Source organism: Micrasema longulum, unplaced genomic scaffold (assembly GCF_059751315.1).
Source record: "Micrasema longulum isolate JH-2025_06_02 unplaced genomic scaffold, ASM5975131v1 h1tg000163l, whole genome shotgun sequence".
Lineage (NCBI taxonomy): Eukaryota > Metazoa > Arthropoda > Insecta > Trichoptera > Brachycentridae > Micrasema > Micrasema longulum.
The window spans coordinates 229,227-251,185 of record NW_028277368.1 but is presented as its reverse complement, the minus strand read 5'-3'; the positions used below and the strand labels follow the sequence as shown (position 1 = coordinate 251,185).

General features: G+C 31.3%; 1 protein-coding gene across 1 annotated transcript in view; it reads right to left on the bottom strand.

Annotated features, from left to right (window-relative positions):
- LOC148284035 (uncharacterized) overlaps nt 1–21,959 on the bottom strand; it is a 159,744-nt gene that overhangs the window by 136,069 nt on the left and 1,716 nt on the right. Inside the window, exon 2 of the mRNA XM_088242795.1 lies at nt 9,407–9,640. Within this exon, the coding sequence (XP_088098921.1) occupies nt 9,407–9,640 (234 nt within the window). The remainder of the gene's footprint in view (nt 1–9,406; nt 9,641–21,959) is intronic.

The following is a 21,959-nucleotide window of genomic DNA, read 5'->3' as shown; positions in this document are numbered from 1 at the left end:
AGCAATGTCTTTACTCAGCCGTATCTCTTTAAAAATAAAAATTGTGATTGTGATTGTTAAATAAGCCCTGTAAATACCTTGATTTTCATGTAACCGTATGTAAAATGTCCTTTATTTCTTTTTTAATATGTTTATTTTAAACTTTTGGCCTGCTGTGATATTAGTTTTTTTTTAATAACGTATTGTTACGAGTTCATCTCTTGACTTGAATCAAAATTAATTCTGAATTCAAAAGTAGCATAGGCCGAATGGTGCCTTGTGAAAAATGCGTAAAGGGGCCACGTAAACCAGACACGTCACAAGCCTTGTAAAAGTCAAGACTTCCATATTTCTTTCAATAGGATGTTCTCCATCTCTGTTGTGATATAATGTCAATACTTGTTAGTAATTTCTTTATTGTTTTTCAACTCGGATATCAATAATAATAAAATTTAAACAGATAAAAATATTTTCACAAATTTTTTTTCACACTCTAAAAGACACAAAAGCGCAATTTTTTTCTCAAAAGGCATTCGTTTCAAGTTTGAAGCTTCCAAAAAGCTTTTAAATAAAAGACAATGGATTTTCATTTGCAACACGATTGAATTAAAAACTTAGTTCATTAGCAATTGAACTTTGCAAATGAAAAAAATTTCTGTTTTGGAAGCTCGTTAATTAAGAACGCCTTCCGAAAAGCACAGTCAAAAGTATCACTGGATAAAGATGCTAAAATGAAAAAGTTTCAAAGTTCGTTAGTCTACAAATGAACTATGAGATTAATGGAAATCCAAGGAGGAAAAAAAATGATAAAAACTTCATTTGTAACGGAGAGAGACCCACACTATGTGATTTTTTTCTATTTAATTAAATTATTTTATTTAATGAATTTATTCTTTGGAACTTTTTTAGTGTACAATACAAAATTTTAAGACCACACAAACATTACTCTATCAGATTTAAAATTGACACTAAAGGTGCGATTTGTATACATAGAAAATTATCATAAAAGAAAGTACAAAAACACAATAGTATATAGTAGACTTGGTGGGAGTGGAAGGTTACCTAAGGTTATACTAATGTAGCCTCATGTTACCACACAGTAACCTGAGGGAGTTTATTTTTTTACACAGTATGTGAAAGGTTAACCGCTTTAGTTATCATTAAACATTAAAAAAACATTTTTTTTTTTTTTTTAATGAATTGAACTTAGTTATGCAGAATGCAGCCAGTCCACAATTTTGAAAAAATGAGATATTGATGTTATCGGGTGCAGTAAATTCAATTCTATGTTCTGCTAAAAACAGCCAGACCGCTCTCACACAAAAAACTTCAATAATCACCTTCTGAAAATTGTGTCGATCACAAAAACAGCATTTTTCAATTTGCATAAAACACCCACAGCACTGAAAAAATCTTACGATAGTTAAAAAAACCATTAAAACTGGGCAAATACATAATAAGAGTCTTGTTTTTTTATACAAAAAAAAACTAATGTTTGCATTGTTTTTCATTGGTCAAAGTCAAAAACATTCCAACTCTTGTGTAGACATTATTAATTACTCTTTTCACAAAGGTGCCTTTATCTCAGTTTCTTAGAATTGACAAGATCGTTTCTATCATGACTTGAGTCACGTAAGTTATTTTTCAGTGAAATTACCCAATCGCAATATATGCGAAAAACGTTTCGTTTTTAAAAGCTCAATCAAATTGTTTTACAAAGAGATTTTTTTGTGTCGGCGAGGCAAAATAAAATATAAGTTTCATTCTTACCAGAGCAACGGTTTCATTTGAAGCTCATTTGCAAGTCAAATTTTATCGAATGTATTCACTTGGTTTTATTTTATTTTATTCTGCTACCGCCAAGTCGTGAGAGAATACTTTATTCTGTATCGAAATAGATAATCCGACATACATTTCAAGAATTTTCGTAAAATCTTTTTTTTCCTACAATAGTTCGAGTTTGACAAAATTTTCGTAGACTGGATCGAACCCCCTGGGGAGATATTAAGTTTAATATATCAAAACAAAGATAATGAACATTTTAAAGAACGGAATTTTCAAAAAAAAATCTTTAGACAACATACAGTCGTTCTAAAAAAACTATTATCGCATATTACAAACATATAAATTAATGAAGTTATTATAATGATGATAATGATAAAATTTATAAATAAACTTATCAATGAAACTTCTTGGTTTAGTTTTACTTTTTATTATTTTGACCAACGAGCGCTTTCGCCTAAGTAGGCATCTTCAAGACTGGTGATTTGTTTACAACGTTTACAGCTTTTATACTATTCTTAACATATTTTGGAGATAAGATAGAACAATATTTTAACAGGGGACAGAAAACATAAATATTTACAACTAGTTTGCTATACAATTCATTTTTGGGAGTTTTTGGACCGAAAGGGATTAAGTTTTATTATTTAAAATGTGGGAAGAGAACACATGGCGAAATACAACAGTGTGGGGAATCTACATTTTAACAGATAAAGTTGGAAAATACTTTGGTTTTTTGACAGGGAAGTTTACATACCTATAAATGAATATTTATGTTTTCTGTCCCCTGTTAAAATATTGTTCTATCTTATCTCCAAAATATGTTAAGAATAGTATAAAAGCTGTAAACGTTGTAAACAAATCACCAGTCTTGAAGATGCCTACTTAGGCGAAAGCGCTCGTTGGTCAAAATAATAAAAAGTAAAACCAAACCAAGAAGTTTCATTGATAAGTTTATTTATAAATTTTATCATTATCATTAACTATGGAGTTTTATCAAGAAATATCAACAAAAAACATCAATATTATTAAGTTATTATAAATTCCACACGCATGTATTTATAAAAAAAAACCACAACATCTTGCTTCATAAACTGGAATGTTATGGAATTCATGGCAATCTTTTAAGATGGTTGAATTCTTACGTTACATATAGATTCCAGACAGTAGCTATAAACGGTGTCTTATCTAGTTTCAAATATTGCAGCTCTGGTGTTCCACAGGGTTCCCATTTAGGTCCCATTTTATTTTCTCTCTTTATAATTGATATAAATCAGTGGTTAAAATTTTCTCGATTTCCACTTTTTGCCGACGATGTCAAGATCTTTGTCACTGTCAATGATATATCTCACTGAGTAAATATCCATGAAGATCTTGACCGTCTATTTGATTACTGTAATAAAAATCAACTGTAAATTAATACCTCAAAATGCTATTCAATGACATTCACTAAAAGTACTTTTTTTTTTACGCACAATTATACGATCAAAGATAATTCCAAATCACGGTGTAGCAAGATTAGAGACTTGAGAGTTATTCTTGATAATAGATTGCTGTTTGGGTCTTATGTAAATTTTATTGTTGGAAAAGCTAACCAAATGCTGGGCTTCATTTTAAGAATTTCCAAACCTCTTAAAAAACCAAATATATTAAAAACTTTATACATCACTTTTGTACGCAGTAATTTGGAGTTTGCATCCGTTGTGTGGAGCCCACCATACATAACAAACATAGAAAGGATTGAAAATGTTCAATGAAAATTTTAAAATACCTGGATTATAAAAACAATAAAACGCTTTGTACTTACAGCCAATCTGGCAATTAAAGTGGATATTTTACCCTTGAAAATAGACGCACTATATCTGAATTATGCTATTTACATAAATTATTAAATAATAAAGTAGTTTTTTTTTAACCTACTCTCCAAAATCAAATTTAATGTCCCCTTTCGCGTGACAAGAAATAAGTATTTATTCCATCTACCAGTCTGTAGCACTAACTATGCACAACACTCTTTCCTTTATCGTTCTTGCTCTAACTATAATGTTTTTTTTTTCATTCATTGATATATTTACATGCCCCTTAATTTATTTAAAAAATAAATAAGACTGATTATTTCTGGCTGCGATACGATCCCACTTACTATTTAATAATGCACAAACCTGAACACTTACTCCCACACTAATACACATAAACACACATCTACACTTACTCTCATACGAATACACATAAACACATCCTTTTGTTGTAACACAATTATGATTTTTATTTAGAAACTTTGCTGGTCTGTCTTTAAACTGTATTAAAGAAAAAGTTATTTTATCATTGTCGACTATTTGTTTTTTTTAATAAATAAATATATAGTTGGATAATTTATACGAGGCAATTTTTCCGTTAGGGCAAGCAGAGAGGATAGATCGCCATATCACTCTGTTTTTGCATACATTTCTCGCTTCCTCTATATTTATACATCTTCTAATGCACTCGCGCCGATAATTCTGACTTTCGACATATCCATGCTAAAATATTTGTTGGTGGTCATGCCATTTCTTTCTTGTTATTTTTCTATTTCTGCATCCATCATTATTTGGATGGTTAATCTTTTTAGCCGGCCTTTTCCGTCATACATAGTTATACAAAAAAAAATTATTTTTTTTCATTTTCAGCGTGTGAAATAATATTTTTTATACAAAAAAACATCGCGCAATAAAGGGTTTATTAATAAATTACCTTCACCTGCAGTATACTTAGTATTATTTATTTATTTATTTATACTTTTACAATGTTTGTTTTATTTTTTTATACAGAATAATGTTCCCTCACTGGGGTGTCCCGTGCCGGGGAAAACATTTTACAGTAAGTGGAACATGCCTTAAATTAGTTATTTAACAAAGTTAACATTATTATAAAATAAAAACGCAATTAATCCAATTAACCTAATTTTCATCATTAACAAAATAAGCAGATAAACTTAAATAATTATGAAAAACATAACAAATTAATATAGACTTGTTTACCAAATTTCATAAACAGGACACAAATTTTTACCCACTTGGCTTGATCCACTCATCGATCCGTGCGCAACCCCCCTCCGCTATTCATTTCTTTATAGCAATTTTATGCTGTGAGTACTTACTAATTGTCCTTATATTAACATTTGTTTGAAAATACATTGATAGTATATATATTTTTTGCTTTAAACAAATTGAATGAATGAAGTTAGAATACTGAAATAAATGTTTAATTAAAATGTAAAGATTCTACTATGACCTTTCTGACTCCCAACTTTAAAAAGTTTACGAGCGAAAAATTCAAAATCAAAATTTAAAACACATGATGACTTTACTTACCAGACGAGATGACTTGACTTTTTTGCGGTTTATTTAATGGGTAAGTAATTCAAATTATAAATAAAGTAATCTTGAAAATGGAAACGAAAATTTTTGTCAGTAAGAACCTCTTTATTCTTTTTTTCAAATAGGTTTAATTGTAAGTTAAATTTTGATCGTGGCATGAAAAATTCTTATAACTGTTCCATCAAGTCCAATTACAGTCTTCCGCCAGGGTGTAGTCAGGAGTAAAGTTAAGCCATGCTAAGGGGAGCTAATTGCAATTTAAATGCATAGTGAGGCTAAGACGAGATCCGGAACTTATTATTAAATCCACTTCCGGTCACAGATACTCAGAGCTTGATTAACTGACTACATTATCATTTTAATATCAGGTTTATTTATGTCGGGTAGGATTTATTAAAATAGGAACGAGAACATTTTAATTTCGCCGGCACCAAATATTTTCAATATTTTAATTTTAATTTTGTTTCGTATAACTGTTTCGAAAGTATGATACTCAATTTTCTTCTCAATTTTCAGTAATATTCAATGTGTAAAGAAAATTAGTTTTGAGAGAATTCGCCTATTCTTTGTTGATGGAGTAATTTTGACAGTCTTCGATTCGTTGTTCATTTTATTGTTTTAAATATAACATATGTACATATTTTGCAAACTAATGGTTTTTATATTTCATGTTGTTAAAAGACTGTGATAAGAACCCGATAAACTCATTTTTTTTTATGAATATGTGCAATTTAAAACAGACAAACAGGTCAGATAAATAAAATAGAATGAGTTGTAATCCAGTGGCTAATGTCGTGGACTCTGAATTGTCCGTAAATAGATTGAGAAATTTCTGTATCTGGAAAGTATTTTTACTAAAGATGAAAATACTGAGAAAAACATTTAATGGGGAGTGAGTGCCGGGAACAGGGTAAATTATGTACAAAAATCAACCTAAACAAATAAATGTTGTGGCCAGAAGCGAAGTTTGCAGTTCACAATGGAGTCATGTTGTCAATTCATACATATGGAAACGAATCACGGAATTGTTAAAACAAGGATGAAAATAGGCTGAAAGATGTCAAAATGCGATCTCTTAGGTGAATTTGTGGTAAAACTGTACAATAGGTGCGTAAATGTTAAGACCCGTGAATAATGTAAGGCTGCGGTAAGTTAAATCGACAAAATCAAGAAAAAGTTCTCTGTTTGTTTGGACGCGTATTGTAAAACGAATGAACAGCGAAAGTACGGCTTGAAAGATTCACGATATTTTAAAAAACGGGACAATCGGCGTGCGTGCATGAGAAGATGAATGAATGAAGTATAAGCTAAGTGTGTATGATCTGTAGTAGAGCTTGTAGTAGAGTAGACACACTGTAGCCAAGCTCTCCAAGGCTTATAGGGCAAGAACGGGACACGCGTACACGGGGATCCATCACAATAGATCTTCATAGATCGCAGTGACGTTAGGAGCTTATAAAGCACCGACCCCCTTTCACTGACATTTTTATGTCTGCCCATTCTACGGGGAAACGGGGTGACGGTTAGCTTGGTTTGATATGTGCGTAGATTTTCATGGTTACTGTTCTCAATATGTTGTAACGCATTAGACCGCAAGTATGGAATATTCAAGAAAAGTCGCCAAGGAGATCCTCCATGTTCCCTGTCGTAAAGGGTATTCACAAACCAACTCAGTCTTTAACAAGACATTCCATAAAAAAAATATTTTTCAATTGATTACACCCACAGATTTTTCCAGGGTCATCTGACGAATATTAAAGGAAAGATTTCCAAATGGTATATTTTAAGGTTTATTACAAGGAAAATGGAAAATAATATCCGGAGATATGCAATATGAGGCTCTTATTTAAGTTTACCATAAATGATAGGTTTTTATTTAGCGACTAGAAAACTACTAAGTTACTTAATTAGGTAAAACTAATAAAATACAGTTTTTGTAGAATCACAATCAACTTATTGAGGATGTTTATTGTAATATTCTATCTTAATGGTCGTCTTTTTTATAAATAGTTTATTATTGATTATTCTATCCTCCAAATGTTTCTTCTTAAGTCAGTAGTTTTACTTCTAGTTTTGTATTTAAATAAAAACAATAAATGTTTTTTTTTTAAGGGTAACCCCCTGTATGATACAAATATTTAGTGGATTCATCATCCTAAAGCTTCAATATAACATCTTACTTGGATGATGCAAATGAAAATAAAAATTCCAACATTATTAAAAGTACGAACATGGCATTGCGGTTCAGGGTAAGGGAGCTCTTTGTCAAAATATAATAATATTAGTTGCTAGTTCAGTTTGCGATTATTGATTTTAGTTTTTTTGATTTAAATTTTATAGTTATCGACTTATCTGTCTACCGGTTTCGAGTTTTACTTTCAGTCCTAAATAATATGGAGATTTTTTACATAAAGAAGGCTTTGAAAAATAATGTCCTATTAATTAATAATCAAGTAACTTTCCAATATAGTCCATTATTCGATAATTCATTGTAATGGTTACCCTACCCTCCCCCCCCTTTTTCCTCCTTTTCCGATTGTTAATCCTTTTGAAATATTAGCTTCATAAGTCATTAACCCTCGGTGGTGGCGTAGTGAAGCATGTATCTAACCTGCATGTCGATTTTATATTTTTGCAAATCTACTATGGTGAAGGTGTGTAGTGATATTTGCATGTTGGTGTAGTGTTGTTGTCCTGACGAAGAGACGGGTTACGTCTCGAAACCGGTAGACAGATAAGTCGGTGAGTGGTTTTATACAAATTTTATTAACATAATATTAAAATGTTGGACCACAAAGTTAATGCTTTGAATATTAATAATATTTGTAGTTATCATTTATTTATTGACGATATAAGAGATTCAATGAATCCTATAAAAAAATAAATCATAATACATTAGTCAAGTTAAAGATAAGGTTTTGAGCAACGGTTTCGGCTCCCATCTTTTGAGTTTATGGCGATATCTTATTTTGTTTTTTTTTGTTCACCAGAACATTTTGAAACGAACGTGTTTCCGCTGCAACGACATTTTTGACAAGAGCCCCGTTCAAGTAGCGACCTGTTTTATCAACTGTAACGTGGGTTGCCACTCTACAAAATAAATCATGGAAATATTATTTTGTCATGGTACCTACTTTGTCAGCAATATGACAATGTAACACCGTTTTTGGTGTCCATCTTCAGGGTTAACTATGAAAATACCTCTTACAACAATAGCCATAACGTCAGAACAAATCCAACCTGCATTGGAACTCCCTAAAAAGACAATACATATCGGTTTGTTTAGAAAAAAGACATGAAAAAAAAAAAGACCCACGCAATGTGTCCCACCGAAAAGTCTCTAGACTCAGTTTCTTAGACATCTTAAATGGAAATGCAGGAATACCGATCTCAATTATATGTCTTCCTGCAAAAAGAACCACTTGCTTAGTTAAGAAGATCGCCGTCTACTATTAGACATGGGGGTGCTTCATGACATACTTAGTGGACGCCTTGATAGTCCGGCTTTTATGTCGGAGTTATCATTAAATGTCCCCGGCTACCGCACCCGTTACACGTCGAGCTCTCTATTTCATGTGCCAGCAGTTCGTACGAACTATGCCCAGAACTCTCCACTTACACGCTTTGCTCGTGAATATAATTTGAACTTTCCCCTTATTGATCCATTTGATTGTAAAAAAATAACGTTTAAAATGCGCGTCTTAAAACATACCTTTTAGTCTTGTACTTAGTTTCAATAATAAAGTCTTATTTTATTTTATTTTATTTTTTCTCTAATTCTTAATGTTTGATATATATATATATTAATATTTTCGACACTTGAGCAATAATATTTACACCAGGTCCACCCTCATTCCAATATAACACCCACTCATCCACCCTCTTACACACTTACACTCACACAAACACACTAGTATGTATTGTACGTGTATTTATTGTATTTCTGTGGATATCTGTCATTGGTTTTATTCTCTGTATATTTTATTTGTTATATTTTTGTAACATGTTTAACTGTTGATATCCTTAATAAATAAATAAAAAATAAAAAAAAGTAACAAATTGTAATATGTTCTTAAAAATATCCAATAAACGCTACTCTGCAGCACTACAACTAAAAAACAGACCAAGTTGTTTTTCTTCTTGCCACTGATGGTAATTAAACCTGTAATACTTTTAAAGTTTGCTAACATCAGCAGGTCCTCTATCCATATTTGTGTATCTGGGAAGTATGTTCCCTAGAGATAATGAAAAAATACTGACAATCAAACAAAATCCGTGAGAAACGTTACCTTTATCTCCACGTGCGTAAATCTTCCGGTCTGTTCTGATGAGCACGTCGCGCACGGGTCCCACCACGTGCAGCAGAGAGTGACTGCGCAGCACGGGGCAGCCGTCGAGCGCGCACGTACTGCCCGCGGGGGCCAGCGCGCACGGCTCCGCCCCGGTCGGGCACGATACCCGTGCCAGTAGGGTGTGAGGCCCCCCGTCCACTATGGGCACCCGGAGAGGAATTATTCCATGACCTGCAAATAATTTTTTTTATGTATTTAATGTCGTTTTTTTTATAAGAAAACCAATTCGCATAGTATCTAAGCGGCTTAAGGACGACTTTTTTTTTTTTGTAATTTATTTTGACCAACCGGTCCAAGAAGAAGTGCATTTAAAAAAAATAATTTCAGGCACAGCCGAGTAGGTAATTGTATGTAGAAGAAACAATTCAGTCAGATAAACTTCTCGGTTATATCAATAGAGTGACGGCGGACTTCAAAAATATTAATACCATCAAAACTCTTTATTGCTCACTAGTTCGACCTCATCTAGAATACGCTTCTCATATTTGGTCTCCATTCTACAGGACTCATATTGACCATATCGAGTCTGTCCAACACTATTTTTTAAGAAAAGTGGCATGGTTGCTTGGATTACAAAGGCGTAATTATTCTTATTTTGAAATAGAGCAATCTCTTAATCTGTCTTCATTGGAGAGACGTAGAACTGAGATGGACCTTATATGCATTTTCAAAATACTTAATGCTTTAAGTGATGTCCCATCACTGTTGCAATCAATTTCTTTTCATGTTCCCAACCGTGTCACTAGAAGTCAAAATCTGCTATTTATAAAATCTTCTAAGAGCAACTTTGGTTTTTATGCCCCAATGTCCAGAATGTGTAGATTAGCCAATTCATCACATGATTTGGAATTTTTTGGGATAGATCTTCCGGCTTTTCGTATATCTCTTCGCGACTAACAGTGTGGGATGAAGTTGGATTGGCATGGTTTAGCTCAAAGTTTTTGATCTTTCGTTTTTTTTTATAAATTGTATACTATTAATGTTTTGCCCCTGTTTGCTTTGCTAAATAGTTTTATGTTCTTTTTGTTCAGTTTCTTGCATTTATGTTTCTTCGTGTAACTGTTGTAATTGGCTTAGGCCGTATATATATAATAAATAAATAAATAAAGCTCACCCACATCTATATCTATACACTGGCACCTCGTTTAAGGGAGGTTCCAAAATAATGCAGCCGGCAAATTAAATAAAAAATATTTTAGCAACTTAATTTAACAATGCGTAATAGTAATATAATCATACTATTTGTAATATTAATGTTTTTTGTTGATATTTCTTGATAAAACTCCATAATTAATGATTTTGGTAAAATTGTAAACAAAGTTATCAGTAAAAGTTCTGAGTTAAGTTTTACTTATTTATTATTTTTTGACCAACGGGCGCTTTTGCCTAAGTAGGCATCTTCAAGACTTGTGAATTTTGTACAACGTTTACAGCTTTTATACAATTCTTAACATACTTTGGAGATAAGAAGATCGAATAAGTATTTAAACAGATCACTAAAATATGTTAAGAATAACAAATTACAACAGGGATGGAGAATACCTTAAATAAAGGAATATGGAAGGCTAGGCATTTACAGGGCTTATGACCTGTCATGAGCTGGTTTAAGTGGCCACTTTACACACTGTGTAATATTCACCATTTTGCCTATGTTCAAACATCCATATTTCTTTAATTCTTCCATCTGATGATTTTACTGAAGTTAAATAGCTAAAACCTTCATTGTTGTGAAGAGATTCATCTGACTGAATTATTTCACATAATTTTTTTCAGCTTAGTTCAAAGAACTGCTATGTTATTCAATTGTTTATTAATAAAAAAAAAGTAAAAACGAAATAGAATGCAGATAAAGCCGTTATTATAATACTGATTCTTTATTTATTTAAGTCCCTAATAATATTCGTCCTTATGGACGATGACATGCAATTATTTCACATACTAGGCAACGCCTGAAAACAATTTTTTAATTTTTAAACTTCTTCTTGGACCAGTTGGTTTCATTAAAATATTTGAGTTTGTCCAAACGTTTGTAGACAAAAGACTGGATTTCACCCTCCATCCCTATTGTAATTTGTTAATCTTAATGACTCCCAAGGGGATAAAATCCAGTCTTTTGTCTACGAACATTTGGACAAACTCAAATATTGTAATGTTAATCATAGTTTAAAAGCTGTAAACGTTGTAAACAATTTACCAGCCTTAAAGATGCCTAATTAGGCGAAAGCGCTCGTTGGTCAAAAAATAATAAAAAACTAAAACTAAATCAAGAAGTTTCATTGATAACTTTCTTTCTAATTTTATAAAAATCATACTTTTTGCAATCGTAATGCCTTTTATTCGTCTTTTACAAGGCTTATAATAATAAAATAATTGTTAAATAAGTATAGAAGTTTTTTAAAACATTTAAGTTTGTAAGTGGAAATTCTTGATGGAAGTTCATTGTAATTTATCATATAAATAAAGGACGAGTGATACTTTAATCCACCAATTTGAAATATCCATCTTTTGGATAATCATAAAGATAATTTAAATTTTGCCAATCATTTAGTAGAAAATAAACATTCCTTTGATTTAAAAACAAATGTAGAAATAATTTATATTGCACCTAAAGGCCATAAACTTGACAAACTAGAAATTCTCGAAATAAATAGATTAAAAAATTAACCCGACGTAGAATTACTTAATAAACTGGTAACACACGTGCATTCTCCATTACTTTACCCATTGTAATATATTTTTACTTTTGACTTTTTACCCCTTGTGTTTCAGAAATCATAATTGACAAAAATCACACTCACGAAGGATGGGTCACTAAAAAAAATTATAATGAACCTTATCCTTGATAAACATAACTTAATTTAATTTACTTTCATATAATTTTGAATTATCTATCCTTACCTCTTCTTTGTATAAATACATTGAACTCCTTAATAAAGATACCAGTCTCAAAGATGTCGCAAAAGCGATGAAACCGGTCACTGGATATTCATCCGGTTAGTAAGGTAAATTAATGTAGTGTTGAGGACCATTATATTTATATTATTATTTTCGGTTCTACGTTTGTCTTTGCCTTTTCAAATATCTTAGTGTTTCTGTTTGAAATAATATTTGTGTATGTCAGCATTTTTGTTCTTTTTTTTTGAAAAAAATAAATATTTGCGTTCTTATGATTTACCCAAATATTTAATTTTGAGGGCCATTTTCATTTTCAACGAGTTGTAAATAACTCACTAGTAGAAACTGGGAATCAAGTTGGGATAGAGTGGGATTCGAGCCATGGACCTTTGAGCTGTGAGTCCGAGACACTTACCATGGAGCCACAACCCGATTCATGTTGTGTCATCGTGTCGTGTGTTTTCCAGTACAATTTTTATCATCTCAATATCTGACAAGTTTTTTTTATGTCAAACTGGCATGTTTTTTTTCTTACTCTGTTGTAAAATATACATTTAAATCAATATGTTTCTATTTCACACGTCATTTTGTGATTTCACAAACCCACGAAAGCATTTTATGGTCGACCCTTTATAAAAATAGCGTTACTTCACATTTTAGTCAATTCACAAGTCAACCCGCCAGCTCTGCGCCTGCACAAGTCGTTATGAATGTCGGTCAACAAGTCAGTAGAGTCGTGCATTTCAATGCAAATGTGAAAGCTAAAATAGCTTTTTAAAACCTTCACAGAAGTTAATAACGTGCTTTGAATTCTAACCTATGAAAAGATTTTAAAACTCCACTGTTAACACGTGTGTCTTAACCAGTGGTCTTAACGTTAAGTCTAAATCGTTATATGATATTGAACCTTTGCCTCATTTATAACCGTACATAGTTTACTGAAATTTCATCATCATTACCTTTCCGCACCTAATGAAACATAAGGCACTGCATTGGTTCACCAATCGCAGTATATCTTGATCATTTTTTTAAATAAAGGTTGACAGGCGCCGTGGCGTAGTTTGTAAGACAGCTAATTGTGAAATTAACGTCGCGGGTTCGATTCCGGCCAGTTGCAAGGGTGCAACTAAGTCGCAAAACACTTTGTAAAAACGTCCTTTACACAAAAATAAATATATGATTTTTATTTCAGCTATATTTCAGAATTATTGATTCCTACTGATTTGGTTTAAACACGTTTTATTCCATATTAAAGACAACAGTCAGTAAAAATCTTACAAATGTGATAAAACCTGTGACTAGTTATTCTAAGTTTTAGGATTTTAGTATCACTTTTATATTCTTTATAATATACGTTTTTAGGGCTCTCTACGTTTTGAAAAATGTATTTAAATATAAATGAAATATTGTGTCGTATCAGGGTGGATGCGTATTGCACATATGTGTGTAAAATAGAAAACTAGAATTCTTAACTTTTTTACCGACTGCTTTTGAAAAATCCTAAAATGGGAATAAATTAATATTTAACGGAGTCCAAGAAAACATTCTCCCCGGGCTTTAGTTATTTTTAAAACACAGAATTGTATTTCCTAAAGAGCTTATATAAAACATTTGTTGATATTTTTTAAATATTCACACTCTTAGAAAAGAAATCTAAATTGTTTTAATAATTAGACCATTATCAAGTAGCTAAAAACAATCGTTCCTTAAATACGGAAATAAAGTTACGTAAAGCTTTGAAAATCAGACCTCTAGTTGTTTAAAAGTCCCTGACACTACCATGGGGTCCAAACCTAGAATATTATTAACTTTACTCTGATATAATCGTATTTTACATACGTACAATGTTTATCTAAAGAACCTTTCTGTTCCCAAATAATGCGTGAGCATTGTTTTTTTTCATTTCAAATTAGTGTCTATGTTTTACATTTCATTTGAGCTGCTTTATCACAAAACGTTAAATAAAAATCCTTCATTTTCAAGTTCATTTGACGCGTAAAACTAAATGAGCCGTAATGTTCTCTTTATATCTCTCGAGCCAAATGCTCCTCAGACCTGTCATATAAGTGAAAAGACTCGTGTCATGGAGATAAGTTTGAGATTATCCCGCGGGAGCCTTCGGCAAAGGGGCGAGAGGAGAGTGGGGCAGAGAAAGAACATGCCAAACAAAATGCCGAAAGATAACACAGAATTATAGCGGGAGGCTGTGACAAAGAAGAAAGGGAGATGTAACACAAAGAAAATATGTAAGGACCTAGAACAGTAAGGTTTGATTTAGGAAAGAGTGACTATGACATTTTCGTGGTGAATAATGTTCGGAGAATGATGTAAGAGTTTAGTTTTTTCTTTGTGATTGAATATCAGCGGATATAATAGACACAAATCGCTTTTTTTTCAAAGATTTTTGAACATTGGGTTACTATCTCGCGTCCAGAATACAATAAATTTATTAAGATTAAGCGAAAGAAAAATTATAACTGACTTACTTAATTTGTATATTTTTTTTTATTGTTTTTAAATAAATATTTGCGTTCTTATAATTTACCCAAATATTTAATTTCGAGGGCCATTTTCAACGAGTTGTAAATAACTCACTATTAAAAAATGGGAATCGAGTTGGTGTAGAGTAGGATTTGAACCACGGACCTTTGGTCCGTGAGTCCGAGACACTAGCCACAGGACCACAACCCGATACTAAATACCGAAAATAATTAATTATATGTTTGATGCCCCTGCAATTTTATCAAAAATCAATTTTAACCTACCAAAAGGACAACTTGGCAAACCTACCAATATTGTGGCAACAATACTTTGACTTTATAATATGGTAAAAATGCAGTCATCAATAGACGTCACGCTCTAGGTAATAAGTACCTAGACGTTGATGACTCATTGCAGTTTGATACATATTACACACTTAAATTTGTGTGATATATGATCGAAATACGCCACATTCCGTTTACCAGTGCAAAGCTCTATGCACCAGTGCGGGTGAAAATGGGGATGAAGATGATAATGAAACTTATCTGTATTTGAACGTATGAAACATAAAGTTCACAGCAATTTTGCCAGACTTAATTTATAATTGAAAACTAAAATTTTCTGGAGTGTGTAGCAAAGCATACATGAAACGCCACTTAATTTATTTATTTTATGTAAAATGTGATACCAACAATAAAACAAAATTCAAACATGTCACTACACAGTAACAGTAACGTTTACAGCAGTTACGTACATCAAACTTATCCAAATAATTTCAAGATATTATGACAAATGTTTTATTGTTAAAAAAAAATATTATGAGTATATCTACAGTTGCGTTATTTATTGATTTCTTTGCGTTCTCATAGTATACCCAAATATTATATTTTTGAGGGTATTTTCAACGAGTTGTAAATCACTCACTATTAGAAAATGGGAATCAAGGTTGGGGTTGAGTGGGGTTTTAACCTCGGACCTCTATTTCGTAAGTCCACAACACTAGCAATGGAACCCCCCATCCGATTCAATACCGAATAAAATTTTTTGATATGGACACATTTGACACAGAATGAAAAATAATGATGTTGAAAAGATAGTATGTATATTCTTTTATGGTATTTACGATATTATGTAAATTTATGTTTTTTGTATGTATTTCTTGATAAAACTTAATGATAATAATAATAATGGTTTATTAACAAAAATTACAATTTTTTTTATCTACTACATACATACTTAGGTAATAGATTTTTCTGGATTATGTCCAGTCTGCCTAACTAGGTACAACCTGTTTTAAAGTAAATGATTTAGATAAAATAATCAATAAAAAATATTTGTTTAATTTAACTTTTATTTAATTTGACCAACGAGCGCTTTCGCTTAAGAAGGCATCTTCAGGACTGGTATTTTTTTTATTGTATTTAGAACTTAAATTATATATGTTTCCAGGTTTGGATATAAAATTAAATTGGTCAAATATAATAAAAGTGAAACAAAACCAAGAAGTTTTATTAATAATTTAATTTGTAATTTTATCTTAATTTAATTCCAAAAGAAACACTCCCACACAACCAGAACTAAAACTAGAGAATGGGTCATGGGGTCTATCACAAACTCTGAATTCGGGCAAAGAAATTTCAGGTTTCTGGGTCCCAAAATATTGAATAAATTACCCAAACATTGTAAAACCATAACCCGGATTTATTTTTTTTTAAATGTAAAAAAATTATTTCTGGGTTTAGGTCGAGAAAAGTCGGAAAACTTACTCAAAACACATACATAAATAATAAATGGTATAAATTCATATTGTATAACTGTAAAGTAAATTAACAAGTAGGTAGTAATTTTATTGTTTATTTTTGCATAAAAACGTCTTCCTTTTAACTGGTTGTACCTAGTTAGAATGACTAGACATGATCCAGAGAAATCTATTACCTAAGTGTATATGTAGTAGATAAAGTAATTTTTAATTTTGTTTATGAACTATGATTGTTATTATAATTATTATTATGTGTTGTTACATTTTATGTTCCATCCCTGAATCTGAATCTGTTTTGATCTCCTGGGAGTATAATATATCTTGTTTATATATTGTGTGTTTTATAAATAACAAAAATAAAATAAAAGTGAAAAAAAATAAAATAGAAAGCACCACAAGTAATTTTAATCAGACATTTACATGATTACTTTTGGTTTAAATTATTCAATTATTAATTCATTGAACCAATCATTTTAAGAAGATAGAAGGTAATTTATTTTAAACCAGTATAATTGCAACCAAAAAACTGTAAAAAATTGCCAGTATTGTAAATCACGTATGCTTAAATTATTTGCAAAAAATTTCAACATTTCCCCATTTATGCTAAATAATATTGAGGTATTATTTCTTTAGGTATTTAGAATACGAAAAACAAATATTTTTAAAAAAATATAAATCATTTTAAAGTTGCTTTTCTCAATTAAATACGTTTTATTTTAAAATTAGTCCTAAGTCGTCTGTCGCTTATTCTCTATTAACTTACATTAATAAGCTACATCACGTCTGAAAAAAGCTCTGCCAAGACTTATGTGTTGAATTCCATGCACGTTTACCGGAAGTAAGTATTCCTTCCCCTTGTCGCCGGAAATTCGTTTCGGATCGTTGGGTTACGTAGAATCGCTTTCCCGCGCTTTCTTTAATTTTCAATTTTATCTTTTCTTTCTCTAATTTGGCAACCCTCCAGCAAATTTATTAAACGTGACTTACATTCTGCCTGCTAACTATTTATGGCAATCCTGTCTTGAATCCAAATATCCGCTTATAAGAAACATAGAGGCCTTTCCTAACTAATGGAGTTTATTCATGGAAAGTAGCGTACGAGCATATATCGTACATAAGCAAAAGATGGCGTAGGAAACAAAACAACTTTTTAATGTTTTAAGTTGAAAATATTCGATTGATTATTATAATTCTTATAGATATTTGATAAGTTTATGAACACATGACAAAAAAATCTACGTTAAAGCGTCTCAAAATTAAACAAAAAAAAATTACGTTTGTTGCGCAACAAACCATAAAGAGTTTAATGACTTTGATTGCGATTGGTGCAATTTTTTTTGTGTATTGGGTATTGCATAAGTTGTGTCCGTTTTTTTGTATTTTAAAATGAGCACCACAAATAAAAATAAATGGTAAAGGTTACGCGTCATTTGAAAGAACATTTACTGCGTAACAAGATATTTTACTTGCTTTTATCTTACATGTATTATTTCATTTTATTACAAGCCTTCAAAATGGAAAATCAACTGGACGAAAGTGGTCATTTTCGACCCATCTTTCAGATCACGTTCAACCGAGGAAATAAAGCTACCGAACCTGTTCGCGATATTTGCGATGTGTACGGTGAAGATGTTTTCAATTATTGACTCATTTTTTGTAAAAAAAATAAGGGAAAATACATTATTAATTCATTGTTTCATTTTTGCACATTTTTTTAAAAATTAAAAATATTTCCAGGCGTTGCCAATTATCTAGGTGAAATAAAGATGGATAAATCACACCCAAATATAAAAATGCTAAACTCTTTATATTAACAATCAACTGATAGGAGCATTGAAATAATATATTTTTTTAAACTATTTTTGATTATGTCCAAATGCTTGCAGACTGGCTGGATTTCCTCCCTAGAGAGTTGTTCATATTAAAATTTATTTCAACAGAGAGGGAAAATATTTTTGAGAAGGGAATGAGTTAAGGGAATGAGTTGAGGAAGAGTTGAGGAAATGTGGATGTTCAAACATGGACAGAATGCAGAATGTTACATAGTGTGTAAAGTGGCCACTTAAACCAGCCAAAGACAAGTCATAAGCCCTGTAAGTGCCTAGACTTCCATATTCCCTTCTCAAAAATATTTTAACTTAGGCAGAATAGTGAATATTACTGAATGTTAAATAGCTACTGAAATCAGTAAATGAAAGATCGTTATCCCCGTAAATTCCAAAACATCCATATTTCCTTCTCTTAAATGTTTTCCACTTCAGTTATAATATGTTAATAGTCAACTCAATTTTTTTAAAATAAATATTTTAACCAATCAAAGATTTTCTATCATTTTGTTTATCACTTGAAAGCCTTTTGTCATTTTGGTTCTGAGTTAACATTTATTTTCAATTTATCTATAAAGTAAATTTAAAGTAAAGTCTTATTCGGCCCCTTAGTCTGGCCCTGCACATTGCAATAAAATAAACGTATTTTTATAGAATAAAATCCTCCCTTACAGTACACCGCCAAGACATGCTTTCACTGACTTTGTCCTACTCTGTTTCATTGAAATATTATGCATATTATCTCTTTCGTCTTTTTTTTAACTGGACTTATAATAATATTTATTTTTACGTTAATTGTCTTTATACTGTATAAAATTTACCAGTCTGAAAATACCCATTAAAGGGTATAACGCTGGTTGGTCAAATAAATAATAGAAATGTACCAAGTATTTTTAATTTGTAACTTATATCTATGAATATTAGGGTGGGGAGGTGCATTATTGCCTTGTCTCGACCCTTTCGTCAAGTTTCAAAAGTCTATTCATAGAGTTAGAAATAAAAAACCATTTTGCTTTACTCAGAGCAACTTTTAAAGGAATTTAATGTCATGGACGTGCGACAATTGTATAAAACAATAATCATTTATCATCAAAATAATAAAATTGATCACGTCTTGACAGCACACAATATATCAACTCGTAGTGTGACGTCACAGAAACACACTGTACCGCGGACGAGAACTTTCGGACAGAGATCTTGTAGCTTTATGGCTCTTAAAATTATTAAGGTTAAAGATATTTTATTCACTCAACCCGATGTAACTACTATACAAAAAAATAAAATATATCAGTTAGGAAGGAGAGAATCTGAAAGCATATTCAACTACGTGGCAATTGACAACATAAACACCTTATACAAAGACAAGAAAGATAAAATTTATATAATTATATGTATGTATGCATGTATGTGTATGTATGCATGTATGTGTATGTATGTTTGTATGTGTATATATATCTATATGTGTATGTTTATTTATATTTGTGCACCCGTGTGTGTAGGATGTTTATGGATACATTAATAAACATATGTTTGTTTGCCTTAGCACAGGTCTTCTCCTACTAGGCATTTCTCGAAACAATAAAAAGAATATACATTTAGATATCAGTAACTATATCATAACAATGGAATTATATAAAAAAATGTTGATAAATATTTCAAATCATGCAAAGTAAAATTAAGTTTTCTGTATATGATGATCATTTTTTTATATACTTTCTAAAACCTACGAAGGTACAAATTTTCATACATATTTTTATGTATAATATCAATTTTACTTTATACCGTCTCGATATTCACTGATGGAGATAGCGTTTGTAATTGTGGCCTCAAAGTATGTAGAATTTCTTCTACAAAATCTGAACTGCGAACGTTTCCCTATTTCTTGACATTTTCCAATCAAAGTCAGACCAGACAAACGACCCTATTATAATATTCATGAGTTTCTTCCTTTCGCGCTGAACAAATACTTCTTGTGAATATTACACAACCATTCTAACTGTCAAGTTATTTCTGATATCGATCTATGGTCTAATGTTCCAAAAAATTTAGTTAAAATTATTTTGAAATTACGTGTTTTAAGTTTTTTTAAATAATTTTTTTTAAAGGAACAACCCGCTAAGCCTCAATTTTAGAGGCGTGTCAGCAGGTGGGAAAGAGGGAATATGAAAGGAGGTTATGAAAAATTCACCACAACATCCAGACCAATTGAGGAAAAAATCTTTCATGGATTTTTTTCTTGCAACTGGCGGGAATCGAACCCGCGACGCCAGTTTCTCAGTCAGCCGTATAACCAACTGCGCCACGACGCATTGTTTATTATTCCAAGCATTGATTTTGTGGTCAAACGCTTAAGCCAATTTTCATCAAAATTTGTTTATCCGTCTCTTCGTTAGGACATACATAAATAGACCCTCACCCCTATTATCACATTTTCGCATTTCATCATTATTCCATCTCCACACATAATGGTGCATATGGCACTGTATTGGAATACCAACCATAGCGAATCTTGATAGTTTTTTACACATAAAGGTAAGATTATTAGTCTTAATGTGCCCTCATTATGTATCTTCTACATATTTTTTAGAAATTTAAAAGTGCAAAGAAAATTATGACTTATTATTGTCCGCCTTGTAGTCAGTGCATTTGCTTACAAAACAAAAGATCTAAGATTCCATTTCCGGTATGGTTGACATGAAATATTTATAGAAAAGGGTGTTTTTACACTGGATTATATTCTAGTCTCTAGACTGGTACTTATGCTAACTGATCATATATAAATATTATAAATATGTCTATATATGGAAACAAATGTTTAAATCGAGCTAGATGAGTTTTTTAAGTAAGTGAAATGAAAATCTCGGCATTTACATTGCTTCCGCCATATTGTCAGCTGGTTAATGTCGTCATTTTACACTATAGTTTCCCAACCAGTGATTTGCAGTCCACCAGTTTTCAGCAAAAACTAAAATATTTTATTTACTGAAACATACTGTCAACAATGATTAAATGACAAAATAAAAATAAGGTTTAAGACAGACCATCGAAGTTTCTAAATAAAAATCATAAATATGAAATTATGGTACAACAAAAGGGCGTGTTAGTGTGTATTTGTATGAGAGCAAGTGTAGAAGTGTGAGGATGTGTATTTATGTGGGAGTAAGTGTTCAGATATGTGCAATCGTGAGCATCATTAAAAAAAGTGGGAGCGTATTGCAAGCTGCGATTTGAAGCCAGATAGAATAAGTCTTGATTTATTTTTAAATAAATTTAATCGTATGTTAAATATATCAATAGATAAAAAAATATTATTCATTGAGCAAGAACGATAGAGAAAAGAGTGTTGTTCATAGTTAGTGCTACAGACTGGCAGATATAATAAATAGTTATTTCTTGTCATGCAAAAGAGGACATTGAAATTAATTTAGGAGTTATTAGTTTAAAGAGTTTAATTTATTATTTTATAATTTATGTGAATAGCATAATTTACGTATAGTGCGCCAATTTTCAAGGGTACAAAATCCGTTTC